A 15,408-nucleotide genomic window follows, 5' to 3' on the forward strand; every position below is an offset into this window, starting at 1 on the left:
TGATGCTAGAGTTGTTTATCCTGCCAGAATCTCAGATGAATTTTTTTTTTTATTTTATTTTATATGATTCTGAACCTTCGGCGGGATGAGGAATTTGAGTTGCAAACCAGCACTCATAATCGTCGATCCGTTATCATTATTGCTTCCAACGACTCTTGAACTATTTTTATTTTTAATTTAAATATCTTACCTATATTTTATGTAATAAGGTCAAAAACCACAAACTATAAACCCTTTGGCCAGAATGCTTATCATAAATAAATTATCTTTTTTACTTTTAGAAGCTTGCTTTATGTTCATTTTCTTTCATTTTATCACCTTAATATATTAAATTATTTATTTGTATTTATATTTAACCAAATATTCCTTTTCTGGTCATCTGCAACACCTTCATCTCAACCATCCTTTATCTGTTCACTATCAGTACCTATTCCTTTTAATATATTTTTAACTCTTTATATATTTTTACAAAATAAAAAAGAAAAAACACATGGGAGAAAAAAAAATATCAATTAATTTTCTAAAATTGTCACAAATAATTGATCAAAGAACAACGAGCCAAAAAAACCTCAAATAACAACAATGTACCACAATCTTGACCAAAAAAAAATAACAACTCTATCATTTTAAATAAAGTTTTGACAACAAAATAAAAAAAAAAATTGCAGAGAAAATTCAAGAAGCAGCTCCAAACATCTCCACGTCCTTTCTTTAATCAATTCCAATTCCAATTCCAATTCCAATTCCAGCCAAATTGAAAATCAGAAACACTTCCTGTGCACAATTGAAGGGCCAGACTCATCATACTCTGCCTTTGCAATCCACATCTGTAATTAATTCCAAGTTTTTTCTTATCATTCTCATGAACAATTGCAGATAAAATTCAATACAAATCAGTAAAAAATAAATAGTAAAATTTACAGTAATTCGTTTCATAGATGATGATGATGATGATGATGATGATGATGATGATACCTGTTGGAATGTACTGAGAGATGCCAAGATTGAACCTCCAATCCAAACACTATACTTCCTTTCAGGAGGAGCAACAACTTTGATTTTCATGCTGCTTGGAGCTAATGCAGTAATCTCTTTACTCATCCTATCAGCAATTCCAGGAAACATTGTGGATCCACCACTCAACACAATATTGCCATACAAATCCTTTCTAATATCCACATCACACTTCATTATAGAATTGTAAGTAGTTTCATGAATTCCAGCAGCCTCCATTCCGATCATCGATGGCTGGAAGAGAACCTCCGGGCACCGGAACCTCTCTGAGCCAATTGTGATCACCTGACCATCTGGTAGCTCATAGCTCCTTTCCACAGACGAGCCATTCTTCGCTGTTTCAAGCTCTTGTTCATAGTCTAGTGCAATATATGCTAGTTTTTCCTTCATGTCTCGGACAATTTCTCGCTCTGCTGTGGTTGTGAATGAGTAGCCGCGCTCGGTCAGGATTTTCATTAGAGCATCAGTGAGGTCTCTCCCGGCTAAATCCAATCTGAGGATTGCATGCGGCAGTGCATATCCTTCGTAAATTGGCACAGTGTGGCTCACACCATCCCCAGAGTCGAGTACGATACCTTTGTTATAGAGAATAACAATAATAGCTCTGATACCATATTAAGAATAGAGAATACGAACTAACAATACCTGTTGTTCAGCCGCTAGCATAAAGGGAAAGAACAGCCTGAATAGCAACATACATAGCAGGAGTGTTGAAAGTCTCAAACATGATCTGAGTCATCTTCTCTCGATTAGCCTTGGGATTGAGAGGAGCCTTGGTAAGAAGAACCGGGTGTTCTTCAAGGGCGACACGAAGCTCATTGTAGAAAGTATGGTGCCATATCTTCTCCATGTCATCCCAATTGTTCACAATGCCATGCTCGATCGGGTATTTCAGCGTTAGAATGCCTCGCTTTGACTGAAGCTTCATCGCTGACGTATGCATCTTTCTGACCCATACCGACCATCACACCCGTGTGACGGGGCCGGCCAACAATGCTTGGAAAGACCGCCCTCGGCGCATCATCTCCGGCAAATCCAGCTTGGTTTAGAGATTCCTCTCAAAGTTTGAATTTATTCAAATGCCAACAAAAAAAAAAAAACTAGTATGCTATCAATGAATTTATTGAATTTGTACCTTAACCATTCTAGTTCCATTGTCACAAACAAGAGGTTGGATATCCTCACCATCTGCCATTTTCTATTTGGGAATTCCTTCAAACAATTGATGTGCAATCAGCAGAAGGCAACAAATTCACAGAAACAAATAGCAACAGAAGGCAAACATCCAATACATTTATCAATTTCATCACTGACTGGATTTAAAACCATTATTTCATGCTTTCAAACTTAGAAATTGAAAATTAATTTTCTGATAAACAGAAATCAAAACATCAAATGTATGATTGATTTTACCTGAGAAAAGGGATGATTGAATTGGATGATTGGTTGGAGTTTGGAAGATTGGAACTCTTTCTGTTTTGAATTTGTTTGTCTTTTAATAAACCGTTGCGTAACCGTTTCCCGCGCAGACAAGCTTGGTAGTTGGCGCCCGCTTCTCCCGCGCTCCCAATGCTTCACCTGTTAGATCTGACCTCACGATTGCCTCGAGATTCGGGAAAATCTCGATTAAACCTTGAATTAATTAATTATTTATTTATTTATTTATTGGTGTTATTATTATTATTATTATTATTATTATTATATTTTAAAAAATGTGGACAAATTGGAAACCTTATTTTTTCAATTTTATTTGAAAATAAAAAATATTTAAGAGGAAAATAATTTTTCCTTTATTTCATTAGAGAAATTTCATGCTATAAAATTAATATATATATATATATATATATATATATTTTAAATATAAACAAACTGAAGATTAAACCCTCAAACACTAGGAAGAAAAATGAAATACCAAAAATATGTATATCTATGAAAAAGACATATTTTATGCATGAGCATGCATATAATATATATTGTAAAATTTTCTCTATATAATTATTTAATTTTCTCTATATAATATATAATTTTTTTGTTACTCCATTTGATAATTATTTAATTTTTTTCCCTCCATCTCAATTGTGCACTAAAATGCTTTTAAAGTTAATCATGTATTTTTGTATTTAAAAAAAATCATATTTTATTTAAAATTTATAAAGTTAGAGAAAATTGTTTGCATTTTCATAAGAGTTATTTGATAATTAAATTTTATTCTATTATTTCCTATTCATTCCACGAGTCTATTGAGAATGAGTGGGTTTTTAATTTATGGGGTTTCGCCTCTGTCAATTTTTTCCTTTCAAATAAATTAAATAAATATTTTTTTCCCATAAAATAAAAATATTTTTCCTTTTCCATTATCATTATTATATATTTATGCCTTTGAATTGTTCTTTTATCAAAAATATTTTTTCAAACTATAAAAAAACTAAGCCGATGTTTAGGGTATGTTTTAAAACTAAATTTAAAATTAATAATTATTATTAGTGGGATGACATGATTAATTAGAAAAATGATATCATGCTATTTATCATGAGTTGAATAATTTATAATTAGTGGGCCTTTATTTTTTTAATTAATTTAGAGGCTTAACTACTTAATCACATGACCTAATTCTAACCCCTAATCTACCTTATTAACGTTTTAAATTAATTAAAATTTGGTGAACAGACATCATAATCATCATTGGACTTAATTAGACTATTTCAACATTGAAAGACAAATGCAAGTGTTACAACAATAGTCAAAAGATGATCAATTAAGAGTTCATTAAATATTAAATTTGCATGATGCTTAGTCACATAAGTGATGAGCTAAAATAATACTATAAATCAAGATATTAATGTTGGAATCATGATATCAAATGATACAATAATATTTAAAAAAAAAACGCACACCAAATATACTTAAAAAACCACTAAATAAACAATAAAAAAAAACATCCCTTTATTTTATTTTATTTAGTTTATTTATTTATTTGTATAAAAAAATAAGTTCTGAATTAATGTCTCACTTTCAGTTATTGGTGATCTGAATTCTCGTTACATTTTTCCTTTCCTAAAAACCTAGGTTCATAGCTGCTAATTGCCCTCACTTGTTCTTTTTCTTTTATACAATATTATTTTTAATTTTATCTTTATAAAGGAAAAAATAAATTTTAAGTTTTAATTAGTGATAGTTGATTCCTGTCTCTAACACACCAAATTTAAAATATATTATATAAAATTTTAAATGTTATTGTATAATATAGTTTATTTATTTATATGTATCATATTATTTAATCAAATCGTGATTAAGACTTTAATGAATGATTAGACTTTACCAAATATCTAGATATCTCCAACCGAACACATGGCATTGTGTCTTTTTAGTAGAGGATTGGAAGCAACTAACTACTAATTAAAGGTTATCTTAAGCAAGTTTGGTGGAGAAAATATCATTTTTTTTTCTTATTGATAAAAAATAATATAATATAAGTTGACCTACTTAATTAATCCAAAATTATAAGTTTTTAACTTTGTTGGGTTTTTTAACTTTTTTTTTTTAGTGTACTTGCTTAGGTTGTTTGGTTTCTTTACTTGGTTTTAATTCATAATCGGAACAAATTCTTATCACTATTTGTTTTTCACTCTCTATGCCAAAAAGTGATCTCACTTGTGATAATAATAATAATAATAATAATAATAATAATAATAATAATAATGTAAATAAAATTAAATTTTTAATTAATCCATAGAGAACCAACATTGATGGATTGACAGCTTATGCAAAATTCATATTTAATTAATTCATTAACAACAAAAAGTCACCATCTTCAACTAACAAAACACTAAAATCAAATGACACTTTGACATGAATTATAACTTATATTCATTTTGATTTTTTTAATATATATTTTTGCCATTGTTTTAAAAGTCGTTAAGATTATTTTATTATTTTATGCATGTCTTACATGTAACTAACATCAACATAGTTTTATAATTCATAAATATAAAAATTTCAATTGAGATTAAAATTATTTTGTTCATGTTCGGTCCGTCAAATTAAATTGTTATTCAAAATTTATATTCGGATCCAATAAAGAAGTGATATGACACTGTTTTCTTAAATTTAATTAGTGAATGATGCAGCTCATTACACATATTTTATTACGCTTTAATTTTTTATTAAGAGGGAGTTGAATTTTTATTATCTTTTTTTGAAAATTAAATATCTTATCAAATAGTTATTAGGAAGGTTTTAAAAAATAAAAATAAATAAAATTTATGATTGGAGGAGGTACAAGGGTCCTTGCACTATTAAGTCATAGAGCTGGCTAGATGGTTCGGGTTAAGTGTAGTTGGTCCAATCAATTAGTCCACCAAGTCAAACAGTGCTAAGAAGTACTACTGAGCAAAAAGACAGAAATCTCCCCCGGGTTTGTGTCCTTTTCAAAAATCACTCAAATAATATTTTGACAAATTTGAGTGTTTACATGCCCAGATTTGTTTATTTGTATATATTTAATTTTATAGATTTTATATTTATTTCTGTGCATTTTTTTAAAATTTTAAATGATAACCATTTATAAAATAATTTTAATTTAATTTAATGTGTATAATAACACTTGTTTATTAAATAATAACAGATTTTAAATATAAGAATATAATTATTTTTTTACAATATAATTAAACCACAATTACGACTTTCTGACTCCAGCTTTGGAAGCTTGAATATGAGAGTTGTGAGACTTCCTAATAAATGCAATTTTTTTAAATATCTGATTTGGGAAATAATAATATATTTTTTAAATAATATGTGCTTACTCCTATTTTTTTATTACTAATATTATTTATATGATTTCTCATGAATTTATGTAGCACAAAATCCATAGCAACAACAACGTTTTTTTAACTTTCACTCCACGTACTCAAACGCTTTTTAGATTTATTGAGAGCCATCATCATGGAAAATCAAATGTTTTAACAACCTAATCAGCGAGTAGTCTTTTAACATATGAAATGACTCTTGCTACCATACAGTGAATAGTGCAATCACTTGTTTTTTCTTTTTTTGTGTTTTATTTGTTATTTTTGTTCTTGTGTCACTTCTAGTAATTTATGTTAATATTTTATATTTGCTTTGTAATTATTAATTTTATTCCTCTTTATTATTTCGTCTTTTGTTTAGTTATTTTTATCTGTTTTGTATCATTGTCAATTTTTTAAATAAATCAATAATTTATCTATTAAAATAATTACTACTTAAATATACTATGCATCCTCACAATATATTATTTTTTTTTTTGGAATATCCTCACAATATTTCATAATAAATTTATTCTTTGTAAATTTTTTTTAATTTAAAGGAAAGGCGAGATGGGAAACGAGAAACTCATCGTCACTTTGTTTTGAGTCCAAGATACGTTTATATATTTTGTTTTTATTAATTTTATTATTTGTATATAAAAATAGAAAATAAAAAATAAAATAAAAGTTTAAAAAGAGGGGGAAATTTAGGAAGGAGTGTTCTCTCTTTGGCGCATAAAAGAGAAAAACACTGACAAGCAACAAAGCTCCAAGAAAAGAAACCAAACCCTAACCCTCCCAAGATTGCGTTTTTACGGGACTGATCCCTTCTCAATCACCGCCATTAATGTCCAAGAAGCTCCAGCGTACGGGCCCTGCAAGCTTTCGCCAGATGGTGTACAGTTTGCTACGCATGAGCTCGGCCGTATCCATTGATAGTTTCCTCTCTTGTGAACCCTAAATAAGAGAATGAGTTTGTGATCCAAGATTGGTGGTGGTTGGTGGAGTCGGCGTTGGAGTTCAGGAGAAGTTATCGTCGATCCGAGTTTTAGTTTTTATCTAGTTTAAGAGAGAGGAATCAAGTCCTATAATCGAGCGAGAAGTTGAGAAATCAATCACATTCCTCTTCCATCAGAGCTGAAAGCCTAAAAAGTTAGTATTTTTTTCCCCTGTTTTCTTTCTTTTTATTTTTCAAGAAAGAGAAAGAGAGAGAGAGAGAGAGAGAGAGAGAGAAGTGGATTTTTTTAATATAAAAAGCATAAAAAGTTGGGAAAAATTCGAGAAGAGTGGGAGGAAATAGGGTTTATAGAGGGCGTGTCTAAAAGAAAAGTGGATTTTTTTTTATATAATTTTGCAGAAAGGAAGGAGCTTTGTTTAATCGGACCGTATCCCTGAGAAATCCTTGGAAGAGAAATTGAGGGGAAGTATTTCGCCCAAAATAATCTTCCTCAACATCGCCAGCAAACGCTTCCATTCTTTGCTTTCTTTAATCATCTCTGCAGTGGGACGTGCTGTGCTTTGTCTTCCAGTCCTCTTTGGGACCTGTGATGCTGTGACCAAATTCCCTTCTTTTAAGACCCACGCTTGCTTCTCCTCCTCCTTTTGAGGAGTGGAAATGATTTGCAGAGCTGATAGAAGTTGTGTTGATCCTTTGCTGTGTTTTGTGTTTACTGGTTAGTGTTTGTTTGCTGTGGTGATTGTGGAAAGGATGGGGTATGAGATGGGAGGGGAGAGGAGGAGGTGGTGGCTGAACAGGTCCGCCATGGTGGTCCTCTGGGTGGTGGTCTCTCTGGGCATATGGGCCTGCTTGCATCTTTATATCAGAAGGGTCAGCATGAGAAAGGCTGAGGAAGCTCTTGTCAGTATGTGCGAGGAGAGGGCCAGGATGATCCAGGACCAGTTTGCTGTTAGTGTCAACCATGTCCATGCTCTTGCCATTCTCATCTCTACTTTTCACTACCAGAAGCATCCCTCTGCCATTGATCAGGTGAAACAAAGAATCATCCTTCATTGTTTTTCTTTTCACTGTTCCTTTTTTTTTTTTAAATAATAAATACTGCATTTTTTGTCTTTGTTTTCATTAATTATGCTTCTTTCTTTATTATCTGATTCATCTAGTTTACAAACATTTGTTAGTGTAATATGGTAGCTTTCTTCTTCTTCTTTTTCTTCTTTTTTGGTTGAAGTCTGTGTGAACTCGTTGTGCAAAAGTATCCAATGTTTTTCGTGCAAGTGATGACTTTCCTTGTTCTTTTGGTTCACCTTGATCTTATCTTGTTGAATTTACGGGCCTCTTTCTTCTTTCTTTTTGGATTTGTTGGTGTTTTGCTTTCTTTGATATTATCGCTTCTTCTTGTTTCTACCTTGGACACCGACAGATGTGGGTATGATTTCATTTTGTTAGGAATGTTTGCTTTATTGCGTGGAATTGTAACTTTGAACTTTTTCCCTTTTTGAACCTGACCTTCTTTGTTTGGATTGGCCATTCCAAGCTTCTCATTTCTAGCATGTGTTGCACTGTTTTCCTAGAGATACCTGGTATTCTGTTTATTCACTATCTTGGGTTTGCTTGATGGTTTTTCTCCCAGGAGACGTTTGCTCATTACACTGCAAGAACTGCTTTTGAGCGGCCTTTGCTCAATGGGGTGGCCTACGCACAAAGAGTTGCTCATATGGAAAGAGAGAGGTTTGAGAATGAGCAGGGGTGGATAATCAAGACTATGAAACATGAGCCGTCACCCATGCAAGACGAGTATGCTCCTGTAATATTCTCACAAGAGACAGTTTCATACATCGAGGCGCTTGACATGATGTCTGGCGAGGTTTGTTTCTCTTCCGTGGAGCTTATTCTTCTTTGGTTTTCCTTTTGTTACTGAAATCATTTCGTTGTCAAATTCAGGAGGACCGAGAAAATATTATAAGGGCCAGAGCCACCGGCAAAGCTGTTCTTACTAACCCATTTAGGCTTCTGGGGTCCAATCATCTTGGTGTGGTTTTAACATTCCCAGTCTACCTTTCTGGTCTTCCAGCAGATGCTACAGTTGATGAACGAGTAGAAAATACCGCTGGGTTAGATACATCATTCCATATTTTCAGTTGAATTGTTCCCTATATATATTGTTTTCTATGATTTTTTTTTGGAAAACAATTGTTTCCATGTTTTTTTCTTTCAAGCTTCATATTTTTTTTGTTTTATAGATACCTTGGTGGAGCTTTTGATGTCGAGTCTCTTGTGGAAAATTTGCTGAGGCAACTTGCTGGCAGCCAAGATATCATGGTGAATGTCTATGACGTCACAAACATTTCAGAGCCGTTGATCATGTATGGACCTCAGCAACCCGATGGTTATATGTCTCTTTCACATGTTAGTATGCTTGATTTCGGTGATCCATTCAGGAAGCACCATATGGAATGCAGGTAAGCAGTTGCAGTGACGGAGGCCTATTTTGTTTTTTTTTCTTTCGGACACTTAGGTTAGTTAGCTTATGCATGCAGACTATAACATTATGACTGTTTCGACCAGGTATAGCCAGAAGCCTCCCATTCCATTGTCAGCCATCACCACCCCATCCGGTGTCTTTGTGATCTGCATGCTTGCAGGCTATATACTGTATGCTGCTTGGAATCGTTATGACAATGTCAAAGAGGATTGTCGCAAGATGGAAGAACTGAAAGTACAAGCAGAAGCTGCTGATGTTGCTAAATCTCAGGTATCTAATACTGTTGAATGGAAATGGGATCAACACGATAACTTTTTTCCTTTCCATTCGGTACTAAATTTGTCTCCATAATTGCAGTTCCTTGCTACTGTCTCACATGAGATCAGGACACCCATGAATGGAGTTCTTGGTATGTTTATTGTTTATTTTTTTATTCTAGTTTATTAGGTATGTTAGTTGTCGTGGGAACATGTTGATCATTTTTCTTATTTTACTCCAGGAATGCTAGATATGCTTTTGGATACAGACCTGAATTTAACGCAAAGGGATTTTGCCCAAACTGCACAAGTCTGTGGAAAAGCATTGATATCATTGATAAATGAGGTGCTCGACCGAGCGAAAATTGAAGCTGGCAAGCTTGAAATTGAAGCAGTTCCATTTGACCTGCGATCCATTCTAGATGAGGTGCTCTCGTTATTCTCTGCAGCTTCACGAGAGAAGGGTATTGAGGTGAGTCTGTGGCCACTTTAATAATCCCCTCCATTTCCTTCCCTTTATTTGATCAGTGTATAAGCTCTTGTTGATTCTTTATTGGTTTTTTTTTTTAAAAAAAAAACTAATATTCTTGTTTAGGTATTTTAACGCACTCTATTGAACTGCAGCTTGCTACATTTGTCTCGGATAGAGTTCCAGAGGTTCTCACCGGTGATCCTGGGAGGTTTCGGCAAATAATCACAAATCTTGTGGGGAATTCAGTTAAAGTAAGTAGTATGTCAATATTAGTGGTGACACCATTTATTGCTTATGTTTGCTGATGCGGGTTAAAATAAGTAGTTTCTTGTTCCTGAACTGTCCTATCCCAGTTTACCGAACGTGGCCACATATTTGTTCAAGTTCATTTGGTGGAGCACTCGAATATGGTGATGGATGTGAAATCAGAGGCTCACATTAATGGGCATTCAGATGAACAGGATCACAAATCAAATAAAACTCTATTCAATACTTTAAGTGGGTTGGAAGCAGCTGATAACCGGAACAGTTGGGAAAATTTTAAACATCTGCTTTCCAATGATGCATCTCAAAATGGGATGCCTGGTGACAGTGATTCTGGTGGAGTAACCTTGATTGTTAGTGTAGAAGATACTGGGATAGGTATTCCCCTTCAAGCACAGGATCGAGTTTTTACACCTTTCATGCAAGCCGACAGCTCGACTTCAAGGAATTATGGAGGAACCGGTATTGGATTAAGCATAAGCAAGTGCCTGGTTGAACTAATGGGCGGGCAAATAAATTTCGTTAGTCGGCCTCAGGTTGGGAGCACGTTTACATTTACTGTTGTCCTTCAAAGATGCAATGGGAGAGCTATTGATGATGCAAAGAGAGCTATTCCTGAGCCTCTCCCAACAAGCTTTAGGGGAATGAAATCACTAATTATTGATGAAAGACCGGTCAGAGGTGCTGTAACAGCATACCATCTGCGAAGATTAGGCATAACTGCAGAAGTTGTTTGCAATGTTAAGACCGCGATTAACATGTTAGCTGGGCAGAATGGTTACCCCAAGTAAGCTTTCTTTCTACTCCAAGTAGTTGTTGAACTATATCTATTCATCTTTTGCTTAACCTTTCTTGGTATGATTCTCCCTGCAGAAGTTATGGAAAGCAACCAAATCTTATCTTTGTGGAGAAGGATTCATGGAGTTCCGGAACCGATGCTGGTTTGTGTAAACAACTAATGCAGTTTAAACAGAATGGACGTTCGGTTGAATTGCCGAAAGTTATCCTTCTGGTCACATCTGAATATGATAAAACAAAGACTTCATTTGAGGATGGTGTGATCATGAAACCTCTCAGGGCGAGCACAGTGGCTACATGCCTTCAACAGGTGCTGGGAGCCGGAGGGGTGCAGCAGCGGAAACAAACACCAAATGGATCAACTTTCCTTCACAATCTTCTAGTTGGGAAAAACATATTGGTCGTTGATGACAACAAGGTGAATCTAAGAGTTGCTGCAGGTGCCCTGAAGAAATACGGTGCTAATGTTGCATGTGCCGAAAGTGGCAAAGATGCTTTGTCTCTCCTTCAACTCCCACACAAGTTCGACGCCTGTTTTATGGATGTTCAGATGCCTGAAATGGATGGGTATGTGCGCAATGATTATCCATTTTCTCTGTAAACAGCCGAATTCACATGATTTGTGTTTTACTGCAGGTTCGAGGCAACTCGGCAGATACGTCTGATGGAGAGCAAGGTGAATAAGGAAGCTAGAAACACAGGCCGAGAAGGTTCAGAAAAATCAGAATGGCATCTCCCTGTTTTAGCCATGACCGCCGATGTTATTCAGGCAACTTACGAAGAATGCTTGAAATGTGGCATGGATGGTTACGTCTCAAAGCCATTCGACGAGCAACAACTCTATCAAGCTGTTGCCAAGTTCTTGCTATCAAAACCTGAACAATGACGATTTCATTGCGGAAACAGAGTTCGCTGTAAATTACAAATCAAGCCGATGTACATGTATCTTTTGCAGAATCATTCAAAGTCTCAGGCGAAAACCGATGAATTGCGAAGTAGGAGAAGTTGTATAGTGTTTGTGGTATTTTTCTGTGAGTGTTTGTTCTCATTCTTTGAGCTCCCTGTTGAGCATATAATTTTGCCCCCCCCCCCTCCTCATGTAACCATTAAAACTATGAACACTGAATGAAGCTAGTTGCCATGTAACCATTAAAACTATGAACACTGAATGAAGCTAGTTATGTAGCGAGTTGAGAAGGATTTATGAAAAACGCTACAATTGTTCCATGAAAATCACAAATTTTTTATTAAAAAAAGTAACTGAATTTTAACTGCCTAATAATTAAATAAATAAATTTGAACTATTAAGTTGCAGTTGCATCAAAAAAGCTAGTTACTATTTTTAATATGAATATTTTTATATATTTAAAAAAAATTAGCGTCATGGAAGTTTAATCACTTTTTAAAGTTTTATTATGTGGGGTGCATAAATACAAAAAATAATGAAGGCCTGCTATTGTTATGTATGCAATTCTAGAGGAGTGGAGAGTATAAGTAATATACATTAAATAAATAGTATTTTATAGTACTATTTTACAGAGAATATTACAAAAAAAATAATAATAATAATGAATAACTCTATAGAAGTACGTTTCAGTTTTTTTTCTTTTATGCTTTTTTATAAGGAGTTATTACTGTACTATCAGTAGTTTCTGAGTATAAAAATATTTGTTAATGATCTAACATGACAACTGCTATAAATTTGTAGATTAAATTATAAAGTTTTATATAAAGTCACATAATTTTGGTTGTGGATTAACGAAGTTTTTAAAAATTGCTAAAACAAAAAAAAATGAATTTGTTACGTGCCATTCACAGTTTGTATTTTGTGTCCGATTAATTATATATCACACAAATATATATATATATATAATAAAATTTCTAGAATGTTTTTTCAAAAAAAAAAGAATCTTGATTCTTGAATGATCTATAACCGTGAATTCCAAATCAACTCACCATAAAAAAAAAAAAAATAATAATTAAAAATTAGCAAAAAGACAAAATGGAAATCAATGTCGCCGAGTAACAAAACGTGGTGCTATCCAGGTCCATACCTTCAAAGCGTGTGTCAAGCATATTCTCATAAAATGTGCTTCTTGTGTTCCTTCTTCTTGTTTTTCTCGTTTGAATTTTTTTTTTAAAAATTATTATTATTATTACTATAATTATGTACTAATTTCGGTTTTTTTTATTTTTTAACAAAAGCGGGTGCATAGCCACTCAATAAAAAATTAATCATCTAATTTATACATTTAAATTTAGATTGTGAATTTACATACACAATCCGATATTTTATTACTAGTATTATTCACCCATAATTGATATTCTATTATGAATATTATTTTTAATAAATTTAAAATTTAAAATTTTTTGAATGTCTCACGCCTGTTTTTATAATAATTAATTAAATATTTAAATTAGCTTGTTTTGGTATTTTGGGGTTTTTTTTAAAAAAATTCTTTATATTTTATTTAAAAAATAAAAATAATAGTTATTTTTATTATTTATAAATAGTTTTCCCATTTCCGTTTTCTCTTCTCCTTCTCATCGTCTTCTCTCTCTGGTCAGACTCGTCGGCGTTTCGACGTCTCCTCGAAAACCCTAACCCTAATCCCAAATCTCTCTTCACTTCGATTCTTCATCATCAATCCTTCGATTTCGATTTGGACGATAATGGAAGCGGCAGCCTCTCTCCGATACGCCCCCAATTTCTTCGCCGCTTCGAATTTCGTCTCCAAATCGCGAGTTCTCGCTTCTCTTGGCCATGCCCAACCTCTCAAGGTATGAACCCTAACCCTAACCATGGTCAGAGTGCTTTTTTCAACCCCTATCTCCACTAATTTGCCTCAATTTCATCGGTGCAGGATCGGAGATCGATTTCTCTAACTAGCAATCAGGGATGGAGGCAAAGGAGGCCGATTCCTATGAGGAGAAGCTTGAGAATCCGAGCATCGTCGGAGTCCGGCGATGGTCCTTTGGCTCCGATTGCTCCTCTTCAGCTCGAGTCCCCTGTCGGGCAGTTGCTCTCCCAGATCCTCGTCTCTCATCCTCACCTCCTCCCCGCTACCGTCGACCAGCAGCTGCACCAGCTCCAGTCCGATCGTGACGCCGAGAAGCTCAAGAATGATCCCTCCCCTTCGTCCTCATCCGGCACCGACCTCGTTCTCTACCGGTGATTCACGATCTCTCTCGATCCCCTTCTTGTCTCTCGATCTATATCTAATTTGCTCTTTTCTTCAGGAGGATCGCTGAGGTGAAAGCCAGCGAGAGAAGGAGAGCTCTAGAGGAAATCCTATACATGATGATCGTCCAGAAATTCATGGACGCTGGTGTTCCACTTGTGCCGGCGTTGTCCCAAGGTCGACCCTCTCCCCAATCCGGCAAGGTCGATCACTGGTCATCGGAGGAGAATAAGCTCCAGCAGCTCCACTCGCCGGAAGCCTATGAGATGATCAAGAATCACTTGACTCTCATTCTAGGGCAACGATTGGAGGACTCCAATGCCATTGCTCCCATTAGCAAGCTCCGCGTTGGTCAAGTCTACGCAGCTTCGATCATGTATGGCTACTTCTTGAAGAGAGTCGACCAGAGGTTCCAGCTCGAGAAGTCCATGAAGACATTGCCTTTGAATTCACCAGCGGAAGCCGAGGCTTTGGCCAATGCTCCTCCGGCTTTCCCATTCCCAGCCGAAGGGATTGAGGATCGGGTAAAGCCATGCAAGCTGAGATCCTATGTGATGGCATTAGATGCGGAGACATTGCAGAGATACGCCACCATTCGATCCAAGGAGGCATTCGGCATCATTGAGAAGCACACAGAGGCGCTGTTTGGGCGCCCTGAGATTGTCATCACGCCAGAGGGCGCCATTGATTCATCGAAGGATGAGCTCATCAAGATAAGCTTTGCTGGCCTGAAGAGGCTCATTCTTGAAGCTGTGACCTTTGGCTCTTTCTTGTGGGACGTTGAGAGCTATGTTGATTCCAGGTACCACTTTGCTGCTAATTAATTGCTCTTTGTTGTCTTCAAAATTCTAAATGTGATTGGATACTTATTGAGAACTTGTTGTTGATTGAACTCTCTGTCAAGAACTTTTATGCTTGATTTAGTGATAGTATGATAAAGGAAAAAGAAGATATGTAGCCAAGTTTCCATCTTGTGTGTATTTGCTATTACTGTGACTTGTGTTTCGATTCCAGGTACCATTTTTCTGCTAATTGATTGCTCTTTGTTGTTGTAAATTCTAAATGTGATTGGTTGGTGATTGAGAACTTGGTGTTGATTGAATTGTCTGTTAAGAATTATTATGCTTGATTTAGTGATATTATGATAAAAAAAAAAAAAGAAGAGATGTATCTAAATTTCCATCTTGTGTTTTTCTG

General features: G+C 34.8%; 2 protein-coding genes and 1 pseudogene across 2 annotated transcripts; 2 read left to right on the forward strand and 1 right to left on the reverse strand.

Moving 5' to 3' along the window:
• Nucleotides 1-573: 573 nt before the first annotated feature.
• LOC120263868 lies at nucleotides 574-2,586 on the reverse strand (annotated as a pseudogene).
• A 3,938-nt stretch (nucleotides 2,587-6,524) lies between these two features.
• LOC120263408 (probable histidine kinase 4) lies at nucleotides 6,525-12,262 on the forward strand. The gene is made up of 12 exons (XM_039271295.1): nucleotides 6,525-6,950; nucleotides 7,156-7,785; nucleotides 8,387-8,620; nucleotides 8,698-8,867; nucleotides 8,997-9,215; nucleotides 9,322-9,508; nucleotides 9,596-9,647; nucleotides 9,738-9,967; nucleotides 10,120-10,218; nucleotides 10,321-11,018; nucleotides 11,105-11,596; nucleotides 11,666-12,262. The coding sequence occupies exons 2-12, from the start codon at nucleotides 7,507-7,509 to the stop codon at nucleotides 11,913-11,915; spliced, it is 2,910 nt and encodes a 969-aa protein (XP_039127229.1). The 5' UTR covers nucleotides 6,525-6,950; nucleotides 7,156-7,506; the 3' UTR covers nucleotides 11,916-12,262.
• A 1,301-nt stretch (nucleotides 12,263-13,563) lies between these two features.
• LOC120263820 (UV-B-induced protein At3g17800, chloroplastic) lies at nucleotides 13,564-15,207 on the forward strand. Its single transcript, XM_039271798.1, has 3 exons — nucleotides 13,564-13,810; nucleotides 13,894-14,201; nucleotides 14,270-15,207. Exons 1-3 carry the CDS (start codon nucleotides 13,703-13,705, stop codon nucleotides 15,033-15,035), a joined length of 1,182 nt encoding a protein of 393 aa, XP_039127732.1. The 5' UTR covers nucleotides 13,564-13,702; the 3' UTR covers nucleotides 15,036-15,207.
• The last annotated feature ends 201 nt before the right edge of the window (nucleotides 15,208-15,408 follow it).

Source organism: Dioscorea cayenensis, chromosome 6, assembly GCF_009730915.1.
Source record: "Dioscorea cayenensis subsp. rotundata cultivar TDr96_F1 chromosome 6, TDr96_F1_v2_PseudoChromosome.rev07_lg8_w22 25.fasta, whole genome shotgun sequence".
NCBI classification, from domain to species: Eukaryota; Viridiplantae; Streptophyta; class Magnoliopsida; order Dioscoreales; family Dioscoreaceae; genus Dioscorea; species Dioscorea cayenensis.